This window comes from Aptenodytes patagonicus, chromosome 3 (genome assembly GCF_965638725.1).
Source record: "Aptenodytes patagonicus chromosome 3, bAptPat1.pri.cur, whole genome shotgun sequence".
NCBI classification, from domain to species: domain Eukaryota; kingdom Metazoa; phylum Chordata; class Aves; order Sphenisciformes; family Spheniscidae; genus Aptenodytes; species Aptenodytes patagonicus.
This window is the reverse complement of record NC_134951.1, coordinates 54,073,803-54,101,294: the sequence shown is the minus strand read 5'-3', so window position 1 is coordinate 54,101,294 and position 27,492 is coordinate 54,073,803. Positions and strand designations below refer to the sequence as shown.

Below are 27,492 nucleotides of genomic sequence, written 5' to 3'. Positions count from 1 at the left end.
TAACAACTAATGACTCTGCAAAAATCTAAACAAACAGTAGCTTGCTTACACAGCCACCCTACCAGGCCTTTTTCTACAGCCATATCCCCTCAAAGACAAGAAAATAGGATATGAAGAAGATGATGCACGGCACATCTTTAATAAATATGCATTATCAACCACCATAATTTGATTTCCCTTCATGACGACAATTCCTAATAAAACATGCTCCACAGTATCCCAGAGAAATAAGACACACTAGCTATACCCTGTCATCTGCAACAGGAATGTAACCAGCAGCACAGACTATAAATATATTTTAATAGGCCGGGGGGTGGGGGGCGGGGGGTGGGGAGAATGAACTATGCCCTGGCACATAAACATATGGAGGTCAAGTTTTAGCCAATTAGGTATCTCTTGCATCCTGCAGTTGAAAAATCATAGCTCATTTGGGGGGCTGTCGGGGGAGTGGGAAGTATTTAGCAATCATTACGGAAACTTGGTTTTTTTTCAGATTTGGGATCTAAAACAGTTAAAAAGCATTTGTGACTAAAACTTCTTTTTCAAGATACGCTGTAAGGCAAGGAGCAAATATAGTTCCTACCTTCATCAAAAGGAAGAGGTAAATGCTTTAGCACACCTGTGGTCCACCAGTAAGTATAGCTGTACAGGAAAAACAGACACACAATTGATACACAAGATTTGATCTTGTATCTGCTCTAAGCCTTTGCACATAACAGTTACCCAACCACACAGTGTCACTTTAGTAAACATCTTTATAATTCAAGTGTGGAAGAAAGCAAAGAATTATCCTTGGATGGAGGATTTCAACAGGCTCCTATCCTACTACTTTGCTCTCAGGCCATGAAATTTAAACACATGAAGCTCAATACAGGTATGGAGGGACGAGTGGTTTTGTTCCATTAAACAAAATACATTTCAGGTGCCTACCTCTACAGTGCTGAAAATTAAGATCTTAGTACATATAGAAGGTATTTATGTATTTCTCTTGTTCTGGTCTTTTAATAAAAAAAAAAAAAATAAAAAAAAAGCATCAACCCCCACCCCTCCCACCACTTGTTATTCAGATCCTAAAATTTAGGGAAAGGGTATGAAGAAATGAAGGTCAATGATAATAAAATCAGAAGATTGTCAAAGCAGCTGACTTCTACACATAGAAATACATTTTAATGTGACAGCTGTCCTAAGTCTGAGAACTGTATGTTGGCATAGCTAACAGCAAAAAACAGGCCCTGCTGGAAGCTTATTCAGGATTTCTGAAAAACAACAAAGGAAGTCAAGCAACATTAATAAAATAAAGCATGTTTTATCTTTCATTCATGTTTATGTATTTTTATTTTCTCTTCTCAAATATACTTTAATTTCTTCTCTAAATTATTCTGATAGTTTCTTCTATTTCATTACTTGGGATGAAAAGAAATTTATCTTCACTGATTTTTATTTCAAATATGTGTGCATTCACAATACTATAAGGGCTGTAATCAGACTATTAATGTGGCTATCTCCTACTTACGTCATACTAAAGCAAATCCTTCAAAACACCAACATCCAACACTTTTGGTAATCTCTTGAAGGCTATTTTTAAGTTTTTGTAAAAACTTAAAAAACAGTAAGCAAGTTTTTGACAGGCTGACCAAATTATTTTGGTTAACAACATGCATTTTTTAAATTTCTTAGAGCAATACCAAACAAAAAAAAAATGGAACAGCAAAATACCTTCGCCTGGTCTGTAACAGACTGAGGGTGTTCTTGTGATGCAAATAAAAATCAGTGGGAAGTTCCCAGAGATGAGGTTTTCCTTCTGTAGGCTTGAATACTCCCAGAAAGAGATTGATAGAATCTTGCCTGTCTGCATCTGTTAGACAAGAGGTACACTTAATGCCAGGAACATTGCAGAGCTCAAGCCCATTCAGACATTTGCTTGTTTGTTACGTTTGCTCCTCACAGACAGTGTATGTCCTATGACTTCTACAGGGACCTCGGGGTTTCAACCACCATCACGAAACTTCATTTAGACCTGATCTCCTGCCACACTGCAGCGCATGAGGGGCTTGTACCAGTGCTGCCTCTCTCCTTGGCTTCTCTCACCGAGGAGCTGAGGCAGAAGCTCTGCTTAGAGGCTTTGCAGAAGTTAAGATCTCACGCTGCAGCTCTGTCTCCCACCTCTGCATATATGTGTATGCATGAAGCACATGCATGTGTTTATGCATATGCCAGGGAATCTGACATATCATGATGAATTTACTGCCGTCTAAATAACAGAAGAATGATTTACTGAAATTAAGCAGTATCCATACAATACACAAGTTTCCCAGATCACACACAAATTATGAATTCTTTGGGTTTTTCTAGCCAAAATGTAGTCAGTAAAATAATTAAACTTCACAAACACCTTTTAAAAATTTGGACTTTTTTCCCCTGTTGGCTTAAATCATCAATTTCTCTTGCCATATTCTAAGCTTCACCAAACTAAATAAGGCAAGTGCTAAAATCCAGTAGTTACATGCCACTGTAGATGAAGCATGACAAGGAACATTGTTGTTCACTTACATCTTTAAAATCCCTCTTGCTACCTAGCTGCAGATAGGATGAGTTACAACAGATATGAAGAAAAGCTGGAGTCAGATGAGGGCTTGGGGATGGTGAACCGTGATGAAGACAGCTTTGCAAGCAGAGTCGTAGGGGCAGAGGAAGGCTTACATGCAAAGGATCTTCAGATATGGGGGAATAGATGAAGAACTGAGCTCTGTTTGTGCCCTGAGGAATTAGCATGTGGAAAGCTTTTGCCTCCACTCTTGTTTGCACTTCAGTAATCACCAGACAAGGAACAGTTCAGACTAGTTCAATAGATAGTGTTACTCCTTCAGTTTTCTCCACATTTCAAAGAGAGTATTATGAGTTGAGTGTCCCTTTAGCAACACACCGCATCAAAAAGACAAACTGAAGTCTCAGTATACCAGAAAGCAGGCAAAAAAATAGGCAGAATCCACAAAGCAGTGGTATGACAGCAAGGACAAAGGTGGTTCCTGGCCACCACCAAAGTTTCAGTCAAGACCTCCTTCTCCCCAGAATTCGAACGTCTCTTCCTTGTGTGCAACATATAATATTTTTTACAGGGAACTAAGACACACAAGCAGCTGACAAATGAAATGCTATGTAGAAATTTGGTGACAATAGGATTATAGAAAAGTACGGTACTTTACAGAAGTGTGCATACATGGAGGTCAATATTTGGAAATGGTATCTTCTGTATAAACAGTCACATGGTATAACAGGGCAAGGCACCAGGAAAAGGGAAAGAAAGGGGAAACCTCTTGATGTTGCTTTGGCTCCCCTTCCCTACCTGGGGGACCTTTCATCTAGAATCCGGCTTTTTTCTTCCTTTTTTATCCACTCATACTCCCTCCAGATACTTTTACTGTCCCTTCAGAGCACTCTTCCTAAAAGACACTTATTTTACCTTCTTTCTTGCTCCTCACCTTCCCAATTTTCTTAAGAGGATCAACTTATAAACACTAACTCTTCTACACAGTAATACTTAAAAGCATATGTAGGTCCTTATGGTTTGCAAGCCATATTGTTTCTGCAAAACAGCGTCACAGTTTAACCAAGTCATAAGGAGAGAATGAGGAAGGCTGGGAACAGTGCAAGAAAGCTATGCAAAACTCAGTAAAAAGGTCTGAAAAAAATAAACAAAAAAACCCCTGTTGAGGACACCGAGAATTAAAAAGAAATGAAAAGTCACAAGCAATAACATGTATTCTTTCTTCCTGGTAAGTTATTTACTTAGTGGTTTAAAGAAAGTGCTGAACAAAACCCAAGAAAGCTCTCTACTTTAAAACTGCAGGAGCCCAAAAGACAAAATTAATTAACATGAGCAAATAGGTTAAAATTGGTGGTAATTTCTGAAAGCTAAAGGCAGAGATGAGCCTCCTTTATTCATTTACCATTGTTTCACCTGCCAGGAACAGAAGGTATACTGAAATCGTTAACTAAGTAATTGTAAAACAATTAGAGTAAAACAAGATAATTCAGTTAACAAACTATGTCACTACTTATATGACAGATGCTAAAATGAAATGAAACTAAATAAAATTTGTTCTGTAAAAACCAGCTTGAATTTAAACTCATACCAACTAAATTAACCAATTCACTGTCTGAAATGGTCTATAGCAGCGGTTCATTAAAGCATTCTCACCTTTCTTCCATAGCAAAAAAATGACTGCTGTTAAATGTTACATTGCAAAAGGACTCAAACTCTCTTTTGCATTTATTGTTTCAGTTGTGTTTCAAACTTAACAGAAATACAGGACATTTATCAGAAAATGTCTTTCTACTGTCTTACTCCTCAACTCGTAATTTAAAAGTAGGCAAAAAACCGTAACATTAAAGATTCTTTGTGCATAAGTCTTCAAGCAGGCACAAACATATATACACATGTGACTGGGGAAGCAGATAGTTAACTTGAAAGGTGGCAATCCTCCCCCCACCTTACTTTAAGGGTTGAACAATTTTATGACTTAATTTTGAACAAAAATAATGAAAGCTTTTGTCTTTCTTTGAAACACTGGCCAGAGGAAACAGGATATTGAGCTTTTCAGATCAATTTTATTATCTAGATAGAAAAATCTCTCTTTCCAAAAATAAATAAATAAGAATGTGTCAATGCACTGTGGAGCACAGACAAAAGAGCAAACAGGTTTTCTCCCTTCATTGTTAGCACCAAATGTAATAATTACGTACAAGCAAGTAGAAAGACTGCACTGATTTTTCAAAAGATACTGCAATGTACGTGTATACTAGCACATTTTTAAGACCATTTGAGAAAACAGGAACTGAAGGGGCCATTTAATTGAATTAGCCTAAAATAATCTACTGCTCTCAATCTGAGCTTGCAACTGCACTACATGACAAATTGCTAAATCATGAGAGACTCAACACAATTGGGACTATAACGTCCCATGACTAAAAGGTTATAGTAATTAAGTTTACTTTCATACAACACTAAAAGGTAGTTTACTATGTCCAGTCCTGTTTGTGGATAAATAGATTATTCCAGATTCCAGAAGCTTATTATGCATGTTGCAACTCTAGCACTGAAGTCTGCAATGTCACATTACTTTCTAAAAGACATAAAAGTCAGAAGAACATTATTTGGAATACTATTTCCTAATTTCTCTGACAATCACAAATGAAAGAAAAATGTTAGAATTCAACCAATTAGAATGCCTGCCAGAGAGGGTGTTGAAGGAACACCTAATTCTTAGCTGGATGATGTTCTTTTTTTCTGGTACAACTCATTTGCTTATAACCAAGGTACTTCAAACAGTTGACTTCCCAAACCACACTGTATCCTCTACTTCTTTCAAATGCTAGAATTAAAAACATGCATGAAAAAAGTCAGAATTTTTGCCTAAACCTGTAAGATTTTTTCAAGCTACCATAAAATTAACTGTCCCATATTTTTAGGAGGAAACCGTGGTTCTCTTCTAAGCTTCAGTCACTAACTTGATCCTGAGAACATCTTTTAAAATTCTTCACTTTTCTATTATATAGGCAACATATTACAAATTTATAGGTACAGAAAATCTATAGAAAAGCTAAGCCACATATCATGAACTAGAGTGAAACTGCATTCAAAGTTATCTTTCTTATAAGTCCAAGTCTTATCTACTGGATCAGTATCTCCAGGCAACCGATACATGTCTTACTTTTTCTCGTCTGTACAACTTAATTAGTAGTGATTATCCTAAGAGCTTTGAGGTCAACAGATGAAACCATTTTCTTAAAAGTGTAAATTATTTTTGGAATCATGTATTTTTTACAATAGACCAACAGAACAAGCGTGACAGTGATTTATTTAGGAGGCACTGTTAGCAGGCCACTTGTAATCTTGTTCTGAATCTGACGTACTGTACTACTTCAAGCAAATCACTAAAATTATCTGTGTCTGTTTACTACTGGTACATAAAGTTCATAAGCATTAAAAAAAAGTTTCTTGGATCAGAAACACAAGGAAATGCTAGCTCATGAACTGGCTAGCCCTCAGATTTTTATTTGTATTTTAATATTGTTACTATCCATCACATATCCTTTAAGTGCAGTATAGCACATTAGAATCCTGTTCTAAAAATGCTTCCTTTTATCTCTGCTTTCTGAGAAAACTTCAAGAATAAAATGATCTCTCTCAATGTGTCACATTAACAGGCTTGCAGATGCCACCTGAACAGGCGGTGTTGGACAGTGAACCTTTAAATTCCACTGAAATTAATCTTTTAAAATTTCATACTAAAAATGCAGTAAATACAATGAATGCTATGTTTCACCAATGCCATCTTCAAACACAAGGAATGCATAAAGCACCAAAAATATTTGGCTCAAATGGGATCAAATACTAAAAATCATAAGTAAATTGGGGAAAGTGTGCAGCACCTTTATGAAAGTTTCATTTTTCATACTGACTTCAGTAAAGACTAACATCTGTTTGTGTACTCAGCTACAAGTTCGCCCAGGTGACAAGATGGACTTTTTTCATTCTGTATTCTTTCTTCTTTTTGTAACATCTTTTTCAGAACAAATTCTTTTATTACTAACACACATGCATATCTTGACTATCCTTGCAAGCAGACCACAAACCCAAATGTGGATCTAGAACTTTGCTCAAGCTTCCACCTAACCATTTAAGTGGCTGGCATAAAAGTGAACAGCTTCAGAGATTTGTTCCATCTTGTACTTATCAGTACGGGTGATACTGCAAGCGTGCTTCCTTTTGCTCATAAGAATTGATGAAGCCATGCCTTATTGCCACTGCAAACAGTAAGAGACCATAGCACTGAAATAAACAAGCTCTCAATTTCTCATTTAATTTGGGCAAATATGATACACAAATTACATTAATTACATTCAGAAACAGTACTTTAAATGCTTTGCTCTCACATTTTGTTACATAACACAGAATTGTCACTAACAGCAGCAATAACTTCAGCCAAACAAACCAGGGATTACTGAAGTATTTCTAGCCAATGTCCAACTCGCTGTTTTAAAGTTCACATAGTTTCTAAATAATTGCAGTCTACTAGGTGGAAAAAAAAAAAAAAAATGCAACTTCCTCCCCTGGCTATGCAGCTTTTGTGAAAAAGAGTAAGAGGACTGACACAATATTTAGAACACAGCAGCACTCAATGTTTGTCATCCTGACATGTCTTAGACTGTCCTTTGATCATTCTTTTTAGATCTTTCTCATGACTTCTAAAAACACTATGCATTTTTTTTTTTTAATGGCTCAGCATTTTTCAAAGAGGTTTTCTCTTAGCAATGTTGTCCAGAACAAAGTAGAACAGTATCAGCGACTGATACAAGCTGATAGGAGTAAAGGAGTAAGCTAATATTTTACGACTTATTAACTCAAAAAATAGCTTATTTACTTGGTGGACCTTTCTTTTTTAATTTAATTTTGTCTTTTCTACCACAGACTAAACAGTTAGTAGCTTCTATTAATCCAAAACAATTATATAGAATCATAGAATCATTGAGGTTGGAAAAGACCTCTTAAGATCATTGAGTCCAACCATCGACCCGACACCACCATGCCCACTAAACCATGTCCCTAAGTGCCTCATCTACACGTCTTTTAAATACCTCCAGGGATGGTGACTCAACCACTTCCCTGGGCAGCCTGCGCCAATGTTTCACCACTCTTTCAGTAAAGAAATTTTTCCTTACATCCAATCTAAACCTCCCCTGCCGCAACTTGAGGCCATTTCCTCTCGTCCTATCACTTGTTACTTGGGAGAAGAGACCGACACCCACCTCGCTACAACCTCCTTTCAGGGAGTTGTGGAGAGCAACAAGGTCTCCCCTCAGCCTCCTTTTCTCCAGGCTAAACAACCCCAGTTCCCTCAGCCGCTCCTCATCAGACTTGTTCTCCAGACCCCTCACCAGCCTCGTTGCCCTTCTCTGGACACGCTCCAGCACCTCGATGTCCTTCTTGTAGTGAGGGGCCCAAAACTGAACACAGTATTCGAGGTGCAGCCTCACCAGGGCCGAGTACAGGGGCACGATCACTTCCCTACTCCTGCTGGCCACACTATTTCTGATACAGGCCAGGATGCCATTGGCCTTCTTGGCCGCCTGGGCACGCTGCCGGCTCATGTTCAGCCGGCTGTCAACCAGCACCCCCAGGTCCTTTTCTGCTGGGCAGCTTTCCAGCCACTACAAGCCTGTAGCGCTGCATGGGGTTGTTGGGGCCGAAATGCAGGACCCAGCACTTGGCCTTGTTGAACCTCATACAGTTGGTCTGGGCCCATCGATCCAGCCTGTCCAGGTCCCTCTGCAGAGCCTTCCTACCCTCGAGCAGATTAACACTCCCGCCCAACTTGGTGTCGTCAATATGCATCAGAGCTTGCTTTTTGTTAGAAGTCCCCAGATTCATCACAAGAAATACTCCACTTGAAGCCTTCTACTTGTGTTTAGATTTAGATTTACCGATTTCCTTATATTTGTTGAAGCCATTCTGTCCATCATTTTAACAGCTCTATAACAGCTACCTGTTTCTCTATTGATCTACAAATGCCACTGGCAGTTTCAGTGCTACGTGTGTACATTTTCTAAGTACTTCTTACATCCGTTCACTAACTTTTATCAAATAAGGCTGCATGCTACAACATGCATTTGCATAGGATATAAATACTTCATCAAATCAGAATAGCCATTTGATATCCAATCAGATTTTACTGAATTATTTGGAAATTATAGTATAGAGGATCCCTGTCATAAGATCACAGTATGGACTATTGAAACACCACAAGTAAGATGCTTTTTAAATAATGGCTTAAAAGAAAGCACTTAAAATTAAATTTACCTGAGAAAGCATTACTGTAATATCTTGAGAGTGTTTGCATAATATCTTTGGAATGCTGAGTCCATGGAGCTATCTTTCTATAGGTTTTTACTCTGTGGACAAGCTGAGAACCTCCGTATTGCAGAGAAAGCGTGTCTCCATGATCTTCGTATAATTCTTCAAATAATCTGAAGGTAAAGCAAAATGTGTCATCTATCAAACTGCTGAAAAGAGTTTTTTAAGAGAAAAAATAATAAAGTATTGTAATAATAAAGTCTTTCTGTTTGACAAGCAATACATTTTCTTCTCCTAAGTACTTCTGCCAGTTTACAAAAACAAGTATTTCATTAAACATGCTATTAACTTACAAACACTGAAATTTAAAGCTATGTCTCTATTCTTTATTCAGATATAATAATTACTAAGAAGGATGAGACTGTAAGGTTTCCACTAATTTATAATATATCAGAATGCATTCACACTACAGAATATGCACTTCTGTAGATTCGGGGAGAAGATTAACATGTCCTACTAGTCCGCGGGGAGAAAACAAGCTGTATACCTTCACAAACTAAGGTATTTTAAATACACTAAAGGGGACAGAACACACCAGTATCTCAAGGCTATGTTTTCTGTCAAGTCCATTGGGAATGAAGTTAGCATAATTTTCCAAAAATCTCCCTAGTTACAATAATGATGGCTCAAAGGTACAAACTGAATAAACATGACTTGTAAGAAACGTGAATGGCAGTCAGATACCATTTGCTGGAGCTGGAGAAACATGATGTAAGAAGAAAGTAGAAAGAGTTGGCTGCTAAGATGAACAAGGAGAGCTGGCTAAAAGCAACACAGTCCTCTAGCATCAAGGAAGCTGACAGTAGACTCCAAACTAAGAGCAGTCCAAATAGCGAAAATTATCAAGAAGCACCCCATCAATGACAAAAACAAGACAACAGTCTCAGAAAACAAGGCTATCCTACGGAGATGACACCCAGTCTAAAAGATAACATTGAAAAGTGCTTCTCAGAAACGGAGACTGTGGCCTTGCTTGAGCAAGACAATGACAAGGATGACACCTTGCTAAAAGAGGCTGAGCGTTTAGTTAAGAGGCAAAAAACCAAAACAGAACAAAACAAAAAAGAACCCCAACCACCATGTATTTCACATCAGTATAGCAAGACACAGTAACTCAGGCATCTGCATGTGATAGACTGTAATACCTGAGAAGAAAGAAGTCCTTAAGAAGTGGAAAGGAGGGTAGAAACAAATAAAACAAAACAACAACAAAATAAAAAAACCCAAAACAAAAAACCAAAAGCATTCCCTTAAGGAAGTTTCCAATAAAGGGATAGTACTGCATAAGTAACCCAGCAACCATCTGACTGAAGTCCTCAAACGGTTCTGGATGAAGAACACTTATCTAAGCAGCAATCAATTTCTGTAAAACCAAAATAGCTGTCCAGCAAATCTTTTGCCCAAGGTCAAGTACAAAAAGATCAATTAGGAGGAAATATTGCTTATTAACTTAAAAAAAACCCCAACAACAAAAGAAACAAACCAAAACCCACTTACCTCCACACAAATTGTTCAGAGCTCATGATACCATGTATGAGAATCTCCTGTTTGTTTCTTTGGGTTTGGTGGGTTGGTTTGTTTGGGTTTTTTTTTTTTTTTTGGGGGGGGTGGGTGTCAATTTTTTATACAAGGGGAAAGACAGCAATGCTGGTCAACTAAAAGCTAAAAAACTGGTTGAAGGCAAAAATTGGCAGGTAAAAGGATGATATCTCTCAAAAATTTCCCAATCAGCCATGGGGGATTGATTGAGTTCCAATGACATTGCAATACAGGTTCACAGAAAGCAGACAATTTAAAATTCATTAAGGACGTTGATCCACTTGATTTGGAAAGGACTTGTAGAATTAAATTACCCTTCCACAGCCTCAGAATATTAAGCCTGCAGTCAAACAAAGACTAGTATTCTGTAGATAGAAAAGGTAACTACATATGATAAAATAAGCTGCTAAGGTACACTTTGTCTAGGAAACTTCCTAGATAGGACAACAATCACACTGAAGGAATCACTAAGAAATATAGCTTGCAGAAACGGTCCTGTGCAACAAAGTCATTAAGAAGATTAATCTTGCTAGACATAAAATTGGACTGTTCAAGATGCATGGTTTCTTTATCCCTCAGGATGGCCAACCAGAATAAAATGCTGACTTCAGAAATCTAGTTCCACAGAAATTCTGGATTGTAGCCAGCCAGTGAGACCATATGAGAAAAAACAGAATTATAAAGACAGTCAAAGAATGTGATGAAAAAAAGTTAGTTTTTCAGACACATTAGCTAAATTAAGGAAGACAGACCACTACAGATAGCCCTCTTTGGCCAGCAAGAAGAGTGTAAATGAAGAGGCAGAGTACGCAGGAAGCAGATACTCGATGTGAGACAATGCAGGGAACAAGAATGCAGGAGGTCAAAGTGAAAGACTGCATAACGGAGAGACAGTATAGCACATGCCTGTCTTCAGAATTTGTTGCATTATGGAGCAGGATTTTTTAATTTTTCTGAATACAGTAATTCAGAACCAAGTCTCAACAGATGACAAAATCAGTTTCAGACAGGCATACATCTAGTGCAATGGAGAAGAAAAAAGTCAAATGTGGCCAGAGAAAAGTAACCTTTTACACCAAGTTAATAGCTACATTTCAGAGAGATAATCATAGAATCATAGAATCATTTAGGTTGGAAAAGACCTTTAAGATCATCAAGTCCAACTGTAAACCTAACACTGCCAAGTCCACCACTAAACCAGGTCCCTAAGCACGACATCTACACGTCTTTTAAATACCTCCAGGGATGGGGACTCAACCACTTCCCTGGGCAGCCTGCTCCAATGCTTGACAACCCCTTCAGTGAAAGAAATTTTTTTCCTCATGTCCAATCTAAACCTCCCCTGGCACAACTTGAGGCCATTTCCTCTCGTCCTATCGCTAGTTACTTGGGAGAAGAGACCGACACCCACCTCGCTACAACCTCCTTTCAGGTAGTTGTGGAGAGCAACAAGGTCTCCCCTCAGCCTCCTTTTCTGCAGGCTAAACAACCCCAGTTCCCTCAGCCGCTCCTCATAGGACTTGTGCTCTAGACCCTTCACCAGCTTCACTGCCCTTCTCTGGACACGCTCCAGCACCTCGATGTCTTTCTTGTAGTGAGGGGCCCAAAACTGAACACAGTATTCGAGGTGCGGCCTCACCAGTGCCGAGTACAGGGGCACAATCACTTCCCTACTCCCGCTGGCCACACTATTTCTGATAATGAGAAATAAGGTATCAGAGACAGAGACAGATCAGAGACAAAGCAACTAGTATAATCTCAAGATACGATGGTAAGAGATGGGAATTTGGGTGGTTTGGGCATAGAGAGGAAGCAGGAGGGAGAGAAGATAGACAGGAAGCATGGGACTATTGCAGCAGGAAGCAACAGAGGAAATTTGGGCTCCCAAAATAGGGGTGGGAAGGGGGGAGGTAGTGAAGCCTAAGGAAAGATAGTAAAATGCAGCCTGAGGTGCTGAAGTAAGTGGTAGCTGTAGAGAGTGGATATGAGACCTGTCCACCTCCTGATCCCCTCTGGTTAGAACCCAAGAGTCCAATTGCTGAGTCCCCAGGAGGCTGCACAGCAACTGGTATTTGCAGCAACAGTTGTTTGCTGCCAGAGGTAAACATGCAGCACCCAGCAGCTGGGACATGGTGGACAAAAGGCATTGCTAGCACACCGAGGAAGTCAGCCAGCAGGTGCTCTCCCTGGCCATCAGGCAGAGGCCAGGAGCCACCGCTTGCACAGTGAGCCAACACGCTGCAAGTGAGGTTGTTTCTGTGGCACATACCAGCTCCTGGCACCAGGCAAGTGCTGGAAGCTAATGGGAGAAAGAAGAGGAGCTGAAGGTATGTCTCGAGTAAAGGGGAGGGGAGACTGAGTACTTTGTCTTTTCTGAAATACGAGTTACATTTCCACATTCTGAAACTATCAAACCACTAGTCAAAACCAGCAACGAAGCCGTAAGTTTCACAGTCACGACAGCAGCTTTAAGGAATAAAAACACATCACCTCAAGGACTCTTACATCAATTTCTGAAGCATATTCACAAGTTAAGTAGCTTAGCTCCCCCCGACCCCCAAAGCATTTCAATTTAAATGCTGGGTTTTCTTAAATGGTTTGAGGATGCTTGAGTAAGTATCGTTGATACTTGATGTGAGAGAACAACTTTGCTGAAAACTTTTCTTCAATAAATCAAAAAGCACAAAATTTTTCCAAAGGAAAAGTAGGAAACAGCAAGGTAAGATGTACTTCTATACAAATATCAGTTTGTCATTCTCCATAAAAGCATGTACTTATTTCCGTTTTCATTTTTCGGCAGCATTTTGCCTCAAACAAGTAAAGTAAGTGTAAAAGACTGGGGTGGGGGTTTTGTTACCTTTATTTAAAAGGAAAACTCTTATAGCTTTAAGTTTAGGCATATAAAGAGAATGAAGTCAAGCAGTTATCTTGTAAGAAGCCTGAATAACATACTTTTCCAGAAGAGCAAATTTTCAGCATGACTGAATTTTCTCAAGAAGATTTCAAGTATAGAAGATTTTTTAAACCTGGATGAATAAACGTTATTAAATCATTCCAATAGAAAGAATTGCACTTTTCTTCTACATAGACATAATTTCCCCAAATCTCGACACAAAATTAAAAAATAAAACCATGACACACTTTATTAACATATCTTACCTAACAGCATCTGTATCAAATTGTAAATTTGGTTTATCAATCAATCCCAGTGAATAGAGTTGGTATGCCAAAGCACATTTTCCCACCATAAACTGGGCTGTGTTAGTGCGATCTAAACAGTCCACACAATTGGTTCGGAGAACTCCAGTCTGGTAAAGCAATTCAAATAAGAGATTTTTTCTTAATTAACAAATTACTACACTCATGATTATTACTTTTTTCCTACTATCCAAGACTCGTCAAATCTCAAATTACATCAGTTCACAAAAATTTGAGGAAAGACATTTCTAAAAAATGTTAAAAACTATTAAACTCTAGCAAACTACATCAGACTGCTGCAATGCCTACTTTCAAAATATTCTTGCTTCTATCATCACACAAACTGCATCTCTCCTTCAACTCACAAATAGCCCTAAAGATTTACCTTAAAAAGAAAAGCTATGTTATTTCAGTGAAGAAGGTCTTATTTTCAAGTATGCTGTAACTACTCCAAAAAATAAAGCACACTTCTAACTTGCTGTGGTTCTACTGTAATGGTGCTTATATTTTAAGTTTTCCATATCTGGAGCAACACACATGAACATTTTGTTGAAGGTCAGTCATGCACATATTCTTGTATGCTGCTTGTACCACCATTCTTCAATTCCATAATGCACACAAAGTTATTTTATAATGTGAACAGCTGCAAGAAACGTATTTTAATATAATAGCATGGGGCATTCTTCTGCTCAAATATACATGGCTACATCCAAGCTAGTCAACTAAACTTTTATTGCCTTAATAAAGAAGCACTTTTTGAGCGTGACTCACAAGATGTCTATTCCGAGATTAACTGTGATCCAAATGCTTACATGTATGCCAATGGTGACTACCACGAATTATTAAAGTTGAAAGATAGATAAAATAATCATTCCCCTAATACAGGTAAACCTGTAAGACTAACATTAAAAAAATCTAACTAGCGTTGATATGTTTTATTTTAGAACAGATCAAATTCTATCTACTCCACTGTTTATCTGCCCTCAACAAACATATCCCAGTGATCAGCTGGTAAAGGAATGGTCACATGCTTTCTAACTTACAAGAACTACAAAATTATGAATGGCAAGTCAAAAGCAACTAATGCTTCTTAAGAATATGCCCTGTGTTCAGAGTATATAATCATAACATTCAGGTATAAATCTGGTACCGTACCGTACAGTTTAGTCAGCACTTTTCTGACCTTACAGAAAGCAGTGTTTCTAGTTTTATTTTCTTTTAGTGATGGAAATTGTAACAATGTACAGAGTATTCAGCACTGGTAAAAATGCTTTTAATAACCCATTTTCCTGTGTATGACTATGTCACCAGGCCTAAGTATGCTTATTCCTCACCTCTTCTGTGTAACATTGTATTATGCGGCTTGCTAAAATGCTGCTGTTTTAACTCTCACTGCACTGGTAACACTACAGACTAAATAGTAATGGAAACGTTTAAAATACGAGCATTTCTCAGACTACCTCCAGCAAAAATACAATTCCAACAGCATAAGGTTTTGTGGTACCACACAAGAACTTTAAGCCCTATTTCTCAATTGGATTTCTGGGATGGACTACAATAATGCTGTTTACTATAAATGTTAATTTAAGAGCACACTGAATCACCAATCAGATATTTAAGTGAAATGGTTCACTGGTGCTTTGGGAGTGCTGATCTATATCATTATAACTATGAGTTAATAAAGTATATTTGAGTACCTGCAAGCGACCAGTGGAAACAACATAACCTCCCAGTTCATTCCACCTGAAAGAGAAACAAAACAGAATGACTCACAAATCATTTCAAAAAATAACAGATCATACTATGTATTGATCTGCTCAGTGAAAAAGGGTGACAATTAGAAACCTGCCACAAAGCAAAACCGATATCCCTAAATAGCAGAAAGCAGTGAAAGCTCTATGCAGCAGTAAGATGTTGTATTTAAATGAAATTGGGAAAAAAAAAAAAAAATATCTAGCCTTAAAGTAGAAACATTCCAAAGCCATGCAAAATATTTGTTTTGCTCGCCATAAAACAGAGCACGGGCAACACAAGTGTTGCTAGATCAGGTCTTCAGTGCACAAAAATTGAAGTAGGTACAACGCCAACAACTGGAAGGTAGAGGCCTAACATACACTGTAGCACAAGCTGGTTGATTTAAATCTCCCCTCATACTGATTCTAGGCATACGTGCTGGATACATACATATATATACACATATTTTCCAGGTCTTCCAATTCTGTATAGGCCTTAACTGTACCCCACAGCCAGAGAACATGAATCAGAAATTAACGACATTTTGAGGTAGAGGAGCAGTTACGCTCAGTGCAAGTAGCCCCTGAACTACTGAATATTTTCAAGTTAGTAGGGTTACCTAGCCTGACCAGAGCACTGCTGTGGCAAGCCTATATACTACATTTGAGACTTACCAGACTCTCTCTACAGAACACAGCATTACATGGATGTATTGATCTTGTTCCTGCTAGTTTACAGCCACCATGTTTGCTGCATTGCACGGCAGAGAAAAGCTCTACGAAAGCCTATGAGAGTTTTAGCTCAGACTGTTTCTAAATGAAGATAGGCTAAAAAGACAAGGATGCTCTCCATGTAAAATATGAACACCCATTTGGGTAGTGATGAATTAGATCCCTAATATGAAAACTTGAATCAAAAACTTATTGAAATTTTAATGTGCAATTATTTTACTTCTGGATTTTCAGGGACTTGAGAGAATTCAGCTGATTAAATCACTGTACTTCTGCAGCAGTCTAAGCAAATAGTTTCTATTTTTAAAAAAAGTTTTAAATTTTATATGTATGAATACCATAAAAGCCATTGGAAAACAACCGACTCAGTAAAATTTAGATGATAGTTATCTTATTAGTATGCCTCAAAAGAAGCTACTTAAAACTCCAAATGTTGTTTGCTTTCTTAAATTTACCCCCAAATTTAGGATTCCTTTGGTTAAGGTGAAAAAAAACCAAAACCCTTTATATAAACACACAGCACAGATTACAAGTTACAAATAACGGTTTGAATTAAGAATTCCTTACGAGTAGAACAGCAGCAGCGTAATTGTACTCTTTCAGTGTATTAGTATTTCTTAGCATGTACCTCTGACTGCAATCCTTTCAGCTATAACTTAATAATGAATTACATTTTTTCATATTAATTTAAGCCTTAAAGTAAGAAATAATGTAATAGACATAGACATTCCAGACAACCCTCCAAGGAATAGATGTTATTCATTACGCATCAATTAAATTATACGTACTTTTCATCTGGCCGCAAGATACTGCAGTAGGAATCAGGCCGATTTACAAAAAATCCAGTTTTCTTTACTACACTTTCTGCAATCACATTCAGTCTATCAAGGACATTGCAAAGTTTGCTGAGGAGAGAAACAAAAATGATTTAAAGGAAGACTCGCGTCGCAGCTTTATTTATCCAACAGTAATTATGTCTACATTTTTCTTAGATTTTACAGACTTAGGAAACAGACACTGAAACAGAATATCTGAGCAATTTTGTTTACTTTTTAATAAAACATATTACATAAACTGCAAGTGGAAGACTTCAAAAATCTAAAACTCCTTGACTTTCATATCACACTAATTTTCCTCTACCAAACTTTCTGTGATTCACAAAAGAAGAATGAGGCAGAAAAGGATATATGATTATGCTAAATCATATTCCTTCATTTTGTTTGCAAGGTGCTGTTTTGTTCAGTAACATTTGTTTCCTTGTGTGGCCTTCATGATGTCCTGCACCTCCTGCTCAGATCAGGGCATCCATTCATTCATTGTTGGGGACTTCAACTTTTGTTTACTCATAATTTTATTTTCAAAGGTTTTATTAGTGTTTACATTTCAAGTAACAGAAACAATTATTTATTTTTTAAAGATTGCTTATATTGAGATAGAAGCAATATTTTGGAACATTTTCACCAGTACTACTTTCCAGCAAACTTACTTCAAAACTACATGTTAAAGCAAACACGTTCTCAGTACTCCTGAAACCGTCAATTCTTTAGGCAGACATATACATTATCTTCCATTCTTAAATCTCTCTTGCTTGCCTTAATAATTAACCTTGTTCAAAGTCCTCAGGTATTTTTTATATCTGTACTAGGGTGGATATGTATATAGATATACCTCAAGCTTAAAGCTAGAAGGAGAATCCTTTGATCACCCAGTATCATTTCCCATATAGGACAGACCACTAAGCTTCATCAGCATCACTCCATATGAAACCCAAGAACTTGCACCTAGCGCATCTTCTGAAAGGAAATCTAGCCTTATTTTGAGATTTGCTATTTAATCATAACACAAACAATTGAATAAACGCCTAACTGTACACAATGCCATTTTAGAATAAAAATGTAGTGTGAAACCACGTCAAACTTTAAAGTAACAGTTTCACACCTACATGACCAATCGTATCAACCAACTTGTAATCTCAAACAGCGAATAAGGATTGTTTTCCAAAGCTTTTTTCATAAAATTTTAATCAGCAAACATTGATTATATTCCTGTCCTTTGAACCGTACCAGTTTTTCCATTGTTTTGCTCACACTGATATAGTAACAGATACCTGAAAGTTGATCCAACAATTCTTGTCATTCTTCTAAAATTTCTGGCATTATAAGATACAGTAAACATACGCAGGCCAGACAACTTTACAACCAAGTTGTGTGTTACTTAAGAATAGCAATCTATACCTGTAGATTTAAAATGTTTGTGCCTTGTAAATATTTCTACATTTAGGAAAACATTCATCCTTTCCACATGATCTTAGTCCAGCATTCTATTGTCCAAAATTATAGAATAAAAAGTTACAGAATATAATTGCCTTTCTAAGATACATGCTTCTAATAACCTAAATGCTTTATAACACTGAAATTAATACCCTCATTTCCTTTTGGAAGAGGAAATGGAAAAGACTGATTGATATGAAACCCCTTGTTTTCCAAAATTCTGTAACTCAATAAATTCAATGACTGAAATGGAACACCTGACAAAACGCAGTGTTTTGACTAACTCAAAATGAAAAGTGAATGTTGATGGCTTTTTTGTGGCTTTTCTCTAAAATTTTCCTTTGCAGAGAATTTCAAAGTTTTCAGACCTTGCTCCACTTTGGTAAGAACCCATAGAAAACATTAAAAATCCTTCAAAAAGCTGAGGTTTTATTCTGCCCATAGATTTTAATAAAATTCTCCCATTATTTCATGCAACTGAAAAGAGAGACACTCAGTAGCATACAATTATTTGTATTGTGGCTACAAGAGCACTAGTACAAAGAAGGATCTTTTCTACCTTTTTGTGTATTTGGCCATATCCCAGGGTATATATATAATTGCATGCTCTGGGGGTAAAAACTGGTTGAGATATGTCACAGCAGCAACAAGTTCTTCACTAAGAATCCTTTCGTGCTTTCTTTTTTCACGTTCCTTTAGCAATAAGAAAAGGAATTTAACATTACAATTGTCATTAACAAATGTATGTAACTCTCATACATACACATATACATGTATGTATATACAATAGAAATTAGAAGCGGAAGCTGTAACAACAGCGGGCAGCTCTTCATAACTAGTACAATTAAATTAAGAACAGAAGAGACAGAAAAATCTAAACATTCTGAGTTTTTAACAATTGATCTGTATTAGTAGTAAGAGTCAGCCATTTCAACTGTGCATAATCATTGGCTGAAAAATGGAACCCCATAAAAGCAAAGAAGAGCACAAGGAAACAAAAGTGGTAATACAGAGGAAATGGACAAAAGACAGAAGAGGAGGAGAAAGACAGGCAGAAAGGAAAGTATCCCGTTCAATCCTGGGGTACAAGAGGACCCAAGCAAATTCTTCTCCATTACTGAGAGGAGATGGGGAACAACAGCTCCCATCTCCCAGCTTTGCAATAATTTTAAAAAATTAGAATTATGTTGCCATTCTCAGAATATACCATATGTTTTGGCACTCTATATATTAGTATGGCTTTCCTCTCAACTTCATCCAAACTAAAACCTATACTGAACCTATGTTATAGAAACTGCTTTAAATATATAATAGCAGTCCTAAATAAACAACTCAAAGGAAGCCTAATACATTAATTACTAGTTAACAAGTTTCTGGGATAGACAAATATAGGAAGACACAGATTTATGTTTCATCAACATTTAAGAAATCAAATAATAGAAGTACTGGAGATAGAAGTGCTTAGCATTTGTGTAAAAGCAACAGCAACATCCAAAAAAAGGTGTTCAGATTTGGGGGCTTCTCCTGCTTGCTTCTTTTTCTTTTCTTTTTTTTTTTTTAAAACGGTACATAAAGTAATAAAGGAACATGAATTTTAGCATCTTAATATTGAGCATCTACAGAGAGGGAAAGAAAGAGATGCATTTTCATCCACTGTATCAAAAGTCCTGTGAATAAAAGCATATAATGATTCACATGTCAAGGTCATGTGAGTCGACTCACACTATAACAATGGCTTTTGAAAACTATGGCTGTAAGAGATAAAATCATTTTCTTGTCAACACACGTTTTCCTAAGTTGATTCCACAGACTCTTGGACAGTCTTAAAAGCACTCCTACACAGGAAAGCTTCTAGAAATAGAAAATAGGTTATCTAGTTGCCATTTATTAGAACTTAGTTTTTAAATCCTTCCTTTTGTGTTTTCCCTATTTTTTTATACTAGGAACAGATCCTACATGCACATAAAAGATCCTTTTTTCTACCAAATACAGCTCTACAACATGAAAATTTAAATGATTTTTTTTAAAGACTAAAAAGAAATAAGATATGATTCAAGCAAAACAAATCAATATATTAAACTCAAATGTGGAAACAGACACCACCACAGAAAATTATTGGATCAGAACAGAAACCAAAACAAAAAAAAACCCCAACACAAATAAAAGATGCAATAACCAAAATCACAGTGCCACCCGGGATCCAGGCTTTGTACCACAGCCTCTCACACAGCATTTAACTGAATTACTGCAGCAATCACGAAGCTCCCCCCATCAGTCCAGCCCTGCTGCCACTGGCACTGCCCGTTAGCTAGCATCAGATGCTTCAGTTTTCTCTCCCGCTTGTACTTCCATGACTCTACCAGACGGAGCAAACAACAAAAGATAAGTCTTTATCATAATATTTCAAATAACTCAGTCATCTGTGTCAAGAAGCCTACAAACCTCACTTTGCATGGTACCATACTATTTTAGCATTTTTTAGTTCTAAATTAAATTTAGTGGTAAATTTATTTGGACTTACTCACATCTAATGGGTAATATCAAAAACTTGAAAACAACAATGAAAGGTTACTAGAAGCAGTCTATAAACATGGGAAACTTCTTTTTTTGAAGGGCTGTAGTGGAAGCAGTTAGGGTTATGTACTATTCCATGTAGGATGAGATTTATGAAGAAAATATGCCATTTATAAGCTAGTATTAGTTTACAGCACAACCAAAATTACACAGAGACTCTACAGAAGTAAGCATCATATTAAAAATTAGAAAACATATAGAAAATATTCAAAATATTGTACCTTCACAAGATTCAAAATAATAATGGGAGAGCCAAATCTCTGAAGCATTTGGTCAAAGTGAAGAGCAGCAACATGTGCAAAAGGATCTGCTTGGTCCACTGCAACAAATACGTGTATTCAGGGCAATATCAAGCGAGCTGTAGTCAATTAATCATTTCCCCTTAAAAGTACTCTTCACAAAATACATACTAATTCTCCTACAGTAATGACACAATTACATACTCTCCCCTCTTCATGCAAAAGCTGTTAAAAAAAATCTTCCCTTTTCCAAATTGGAAGTGACTTCTTAACCAAAACTTTCATGAGATGCTTAGAAAGCTTACAAAGAAAGATGCTTACAAAGAGCAAGTATTCTGGTCCCATTAAACTTAGCTCAGATATTTTCCACCGTTTTCAATAGGTTCAAAATGGTATCCACAATACTAAGATAAATGTAGCTAACTTTGTATGCAAAATAATAAGCACAAAGAAAGTGGACATCTTCAAACATAAGTTTTTTGTATTCCATTTCTGAATGTGAAGACTAAGATGGAGATTTTTTCCTATTCAATTTCATCAAATGCAGCTTTTTATATGACTGAATATGTGTATGCCATGTTTATTATAAAGAACATTGGTTTACCTTAAATTATAGCTTCCCAAAGAACAAACGCATAGACAATTTGTTCAATTTTGCAAACTTAGTTTTCACTTACTCTCTCAGGTGTTCCTTTAGGACACAGCACTAACCATAAACTATCACAAAGAATAATTTGTACATACATGTTATGGGTGGCTTAGGCATCATAGTTGAAATATCTTGAGACCAGTACAGAGGGACAGATCCTCGAACCTGAACGTAGGAAGAATAACTCCCTGCAGAAAATGACATAACTGAAGCATCATAAAGTATTTGTTCAGTTTCCACTTCATTAGCAACATCTCCCTAAAACAAACAGAAATACACTTATAATGTAGACATGACACTTCAGAGCTGCACGCATTATAGAGAATTGAGCATTACAAACAGAGTACAATTAAACTGTAAGAGACCAAATCATGGTAGTGGGAACACCACTGAAAGTTAAACTCCCATTTGTCCCTAAATGCATATTATCTGATTTTATTATTTTTTTTTCTATTTGGGAAATAACAGTATCTCTCAATGTAAAACAAAAAAAAACCCACAAAAAACTGCCAGTTAAGACTTATTATTTTAAGAACAGCTGTATTATCTGAATTAAAAATGTAATGATAGCTGTGATATCATCTAATAGCATAATTTAAACCAAAGCCCTAACAACCCTCTAAAACATTTCAGTTCTCCAGTCAGTCAAGTTCAAGCTTTCATGGGGGGGGGGGGGGGGGGGGGGGGAGGCGGCAGAGGGGAACCCCTAAAATCGCATTTAATTTACCTCACAGTTTGCTCCTCGCTTCAGAAAACGTGTTCCAGCAAATTTGCTTGATCTTCTGGCTATGAGAGTGACATATATAGGGCGACCATATATTAACAGTTCTTGAAAGAGAAGTTAAGGTTTACATGTCACATGCAAATTTTCGTTCACTTGCTTCATGCAAGCAAAAATAAATTCTAAAAAAAGTGTATGAAAGTGAAACATCCGATTTACTAAAATCTTATTAATAGAGATGAGTATCACTTCCAAATTTCTTTTGCAGCTTGGAGAGAGCACTGCCCTTTTCAACAGTCGTTCTGAAAAACTTTGAAAAGGGAATCTATGTTATAATACATCAACCACTTTTCACAACATATGGAAGAGAAGTATTTAATTTATGAATGACAGTGTAGGTGAAGTAGGTACAAGATTCATCTTGGGCCGCAAATACTGCTTTTGTGAATACTAGGATTAAAGCCTGGGAGCTTCTATTTTCAGATCAGGTATATTAGTCACCCTCTAATTATTTGTCTGGAAAAGCAGATAAATATGCAACTACTTAAGTAACACCAACAGAAAGCCAGAGGCAAACAGCTTCAGATGCAGAGGTGGCTTTCTTTTAGGCTTTTTATTTTTTATTAAAAACAAAAGAGATGAATCAGATGTCTAACATGACTATCACTGCTTCCTTAGCAGAATGGAGGCACAGGAAAGAGGGAAGACGACATGTGCTCATCAGATACCTAGAGCAAAGAGTACTGTCACTCACAAAGCAGCTGCAGGCATAATGCTGGTGGTCTGATCCACAGCTACCACTTCGATTAAGTGAGACCCCAGACGAAATAGTGGTATATAAGAAGAGATCTAGCTTTCTGTCTGGGGACCAAGCCAATGACCAGCAGCCTTACAATCATGAAAAAACAAAATTAAATTTTGCGGAGACACCACTAACCTTAATTGTATTTGCTTCCCCAGATATTTTGTTGACAGGCTTTTGAACTAACATGATAACATTGATGATTAAAATATAGTGTCTCTGTAATATACTAAATTCTTATCAACTAAGATGTTGAGATGGCATTTCTTTGGAGTGTGATATGCATTTGGGCTTTCTCTCCCACTACTACAACATACATAGACCCATTTACCCATTTTAAATAATATATAGTCAGCAAAAAAGATTTTCAGATGTTCTAGTGTTTACTTAACTCTCTTCACACAACAGGCATGAAGTTCTATCATCGCCTTCAACAGAAACAGAATTTCTGCAAATCTCAGTTACTAAAAAAATGTTTTAAAGGAGATTAGTAAGAGAACATTTCTATGTCAGCAATTCAGTTCTGTTTAGCTTTTCTCCCCTTCCTCAAATATCAATCAAAAATCAGTGAAAAATACAGCTGAGCCTTAAAATCCTCTCAAGTTCTTTATTACTAAACCCCATGCTTACAAAGAGTGCCTCACTGAGAACGCAGTCTACCTGTGTCAGGACCCTGTAATAAGAACATAACCGTATTTCCTGTTTAGCCATAAAACCTAGAAAAGTAATGAAAGTAAAAGCCAGTGAATAAATCTAAAATTGAAAAGTATTTACATGACAAAGAAATAATTCAATGTATTTCACACCTTCAAACTTTTTAAAAATAAATGAATTGATAAACCAACATTCGTTACAACAGTAAAAGGATACTTGATTGCCCACAGAATCCGTGAATAATATACAGCAGCCAGTCACGATGAATAGTATTTTTTACTGCATCCAGAAGCTTGCCATTCCACACATACTTTTCGTAAGGCTTACTGCAAATCCCAAATACACCTAGGAAGTTGTTACAATGAAAATGCATTAGCAATTAAGAAACAAGCTTACCTGCATTGGACTGTTTTTAAATCCAGGTCATTGGACCTTTATTTTGATTCTCCCTTGACTGCAACTCAGCATATCATTTACTCGCATCCTTGAAGTTTGCCAAACACAGATAACTTCAGGCACGTGCTAAAGTTCACCGTTTACAAAGATTTCCAATTTTTCTATGGTTGCCAGTCACTGTAGTATTTGAGTGCCTTCATGTAGAAGTCTCTGATACTTCCAGTACTGAGAAGAGATCTCTGCACGGCAGCAGCAGAGGATTTGATAATAAGGGAAATAAATCAAGTTGTGAATCCCAGTTAAGGCAAAAATACTCTCATAGGAGGACTTTACAAGCTTTTCAATTCTGGGTCACCTCTGGAGTTACCTGTTAGGCTCTGGAAGATCATGCATAGCATGCATGTAGCCCCCTTTACAAAAAGCATGTCAATCCCCTTCTCACATAATTTAGCCTGGTTTTCCTAATTTGCACTGACACCAAGAAATGCAGCTATCGTAGACCTGCAAATAAAAATTCAATTTCTGATACATCTGGAACCTGAGTCTTTTTCTGTTTCAAAAATCAGGACCAAGATGACGACTGGCACTAAAAGGTGGTGAAGGGAACTGAATGAATCTGAATCTTAAAGAGAAGGAATAGGACAAGAACTATATTAGCTACATTTTTTGTCTAGTTTTTTCAAATGAAGCTTCTGGGAAAGCAGGGCTCCATCACGCGTAACGGTTACTGGGGAAGACAAACGCCATCACTCCAAACATCCCCCTCCCTTCCTCCTTCTTCCCCAGCTTTATATGCTGAGCGTGACATCATATGGTGTGGAATATCCCATTGGTCAGTTTGGGTCAGCTGTCCCAGCTGTGTCCCCTCCCAACTCCTTGTGCACCCCCAGCCTACTCGCTGGTGGGGCGGGGTGAGAAGCAGAAAAGGCCTTGACTCTGTGTAAGCACTGCTCAGCAGTAACGAAAACATCGCTGTATTATCAACACTGTTTTTAGCACAAATCCAAAACACAGCCTCATACTAGCTACTATGAAGAAAATTAACTCTATCCCAGCCAAAACCAGCACAATGAGTTATATTGTAGCAGTACGTACATCAATTATAGCAGCCAAATGTTTTACTGGGAGAAGAAGAGGAGTTCTCCCAACAGACTGAAGGTGAAAATGGAGCTGTTGAACAAACTGTTGCTACCTAGTCACCCAACTTCCCACAAGCCAAGGGAAAAATCAATGTAACCATTTTGGTGAAGGAGTGTATACATTCAGTGGAATCTGGCCACAAACACTTGGTCAGGTCTTTCTCATTTCTAGTAGTGTTACTTTAGTGAGAATTTGCTCTTGAATGACATGTGGCTATTTCTTACACATATTCTATCATATGAACAGATATGTTGCTGATATCTACTGGAAATGGAGTTGTGTGTGCTATCAGCATGCTGCTGATGGGGTCAAGGTTACGGCATCTTTATCTCCCAATGTTTTCACAAAGACATGGAAGAGACGATGCCACTGTATGGATTCCTGAGGGATCTTGCAAGTAAGAGCCTTTGCAGAGGAGAAATTATTGCTCCCTCCACTCTTTATGGTCATTTCTGCCATTGTAGTATTTGACAACCAATTTCTGATATCCTGATATATATGACCACGTTACTAATATATTTTTCAGGCCGGGGGGGGGGGGGCGGGGGAAGGTAGAGACTTGGGAGGGGGAGTCTCTTTTCTTTAAAAGAAAATACATTATTTGATTATCTTTCAATTTTTCCATAGAATTTAGCGCACACTGTATACAGCATTACTTTTTGCTTTTAAACTTTTAAATGACAGTACGATAGATGTTTACAACTATTTAACATAGTAAGTTCCAGTATCAAAGATACTACCTAATGTTCATTATCATTCTTTGAGTTGTAGTCAGTGTAGGTCTATTCTAGGGTGTCAAAAACGAAAGGATGGCAATGTACAAGTTTGTCTTGCATAAATTTGGGTCAGGGGTTGTTTCGGGCATTTCTCTATTTTAACTATGTGCTCGTCAGACCTTCAGCATCCCCTTTGGAGGCACAGAAAGTAGGACCAATAAATTCCTTCTTCAGTGCCTCGGAAGATTCATTTTGGGTTAGAAGAGATAGAAGACGAGTCATGCAATTCACATTATCTCCAAGCACCAAAGTTACTTTAGGGCTAGTATTATATTTCCTGTGCAACAGAGGTTACACACCGAGTGACTATGAGTAACGGTGGTGATGCAGAGAGGCTGTTGAGCCTCTTTATAAGAAATACAAGCACAGATCCAGATTCTATGTTGCATCTAAACTGGCTTCCATATCAAGTTGATAGTGTTAAACAACATAGTATCAGGCTTCCTTTATCCTATTGTTTTGCTTACCAGTGATGTATTTAATAGGCATGGTGTTCTATTACTACTTAAGAACTTTGTTGTATCTCCACAGCTCTGAGACCACTTTTACAGCAATGTATGCATTATGAATCAAAGATAGCACTGTTATTTCTGATATTTCATGATTAAACAAGGAAAAAAGTGGTGTCACATGTACAATACCAAAAAGTAAAAAAAAAAAATTATAATTTAATTTTTTGGCAAGCATTCAGATAATTAGTACAAGTCACAGGGCAATAAAACAAAAAGTCAACTTCAACAGAATGAAATCCAATATTAAGAATTTCAGGGGAAATTTTTTTTTTTTTTTTTTTTTTTTTAAGTGTGAAGCAAAAGGGAGAGAAAATAGTCTTCCTGTCTAGCTGGTCATCTTTACACTCTTACGAACACGTTAGATCCAAAGTGAAGGCTGTAGTTTTCAACTGAAATCAGTAATTTTTCTTAGACATTCTGATAGAGCTTACTACATCAAGTTGATACTAGCTTTGTACAATTCCTGTCATCAATATTTTCCAACATGAAACAAAAAAGATTTATTAGTACTTAATCAGTTATTGCTTCCCACTCTCTTTATAATTCATTCCTATTGGGAGTCTTACAAGTCAGTTGGAGAATCAATTGCTAAAAAACATCAGCGTGCTCAATTATCTCCCTGAGCTGCAATGTAAATTAACAA

At 37.2% G+C, this 27,492-nt stretch overlaps 1 protein-coding gene across 1 annotated transcript in view; it reads right to left on the bottom strand.

Moving 5' to 3' along the window:
* FIG4 (FIG4 phosphoinositide 5-phosphatase) overlaps window positions 1-27,492 on the bottom strand; it is a 72,015-nt gene that overhangs the window by 24,581 nt on the left and 19,942 nt on the right. Inside the window, exons 7-17 of the mRNA XM_076333394.1 lie at window positions 24,242-24,370; window positions 22,576-22,676; window positions 21,944-22,106; window positions 21,182-21,279; window positions 18,946-19,079; window positions 16,905-17,021; window positions 15,349-15,394; window positions 13,613-13,761; window positions 8,861-9,027; window positions 1,717-1,855; window positions 584-642 (exon numbers count right to left, since the gene is read on the bottom strand). Of these exons, the coding sequence (XP_076189509.1) occupies window positions 584-642; window positions 1,717-1,855; window positions 8,861-9,027; window positions 13,613-13,761; window positions 15,349-15,394; window positions 16,905-17,021; window positions 18,946-19,079; window positions 21,182-21,279; window positions 21,944-22,106; window positions 22,576-22,676; window positions 24,242-24,370 (1,302 nt within the window). The remainder of the gene's footprint in view (window positions 1-583; window positions 643-1,716; window positions 1,856-8,860; window positions 9,028-13,612; window positions 13,762-15,348; window positions 15,395-16,904; window positions 17,022-18,945; window positions 19,080-21,181; window positions 21,280-21,943; window positions 22,107-22,575; window positions 22,677-24,241; window positions 24,371-27,492) is intronic.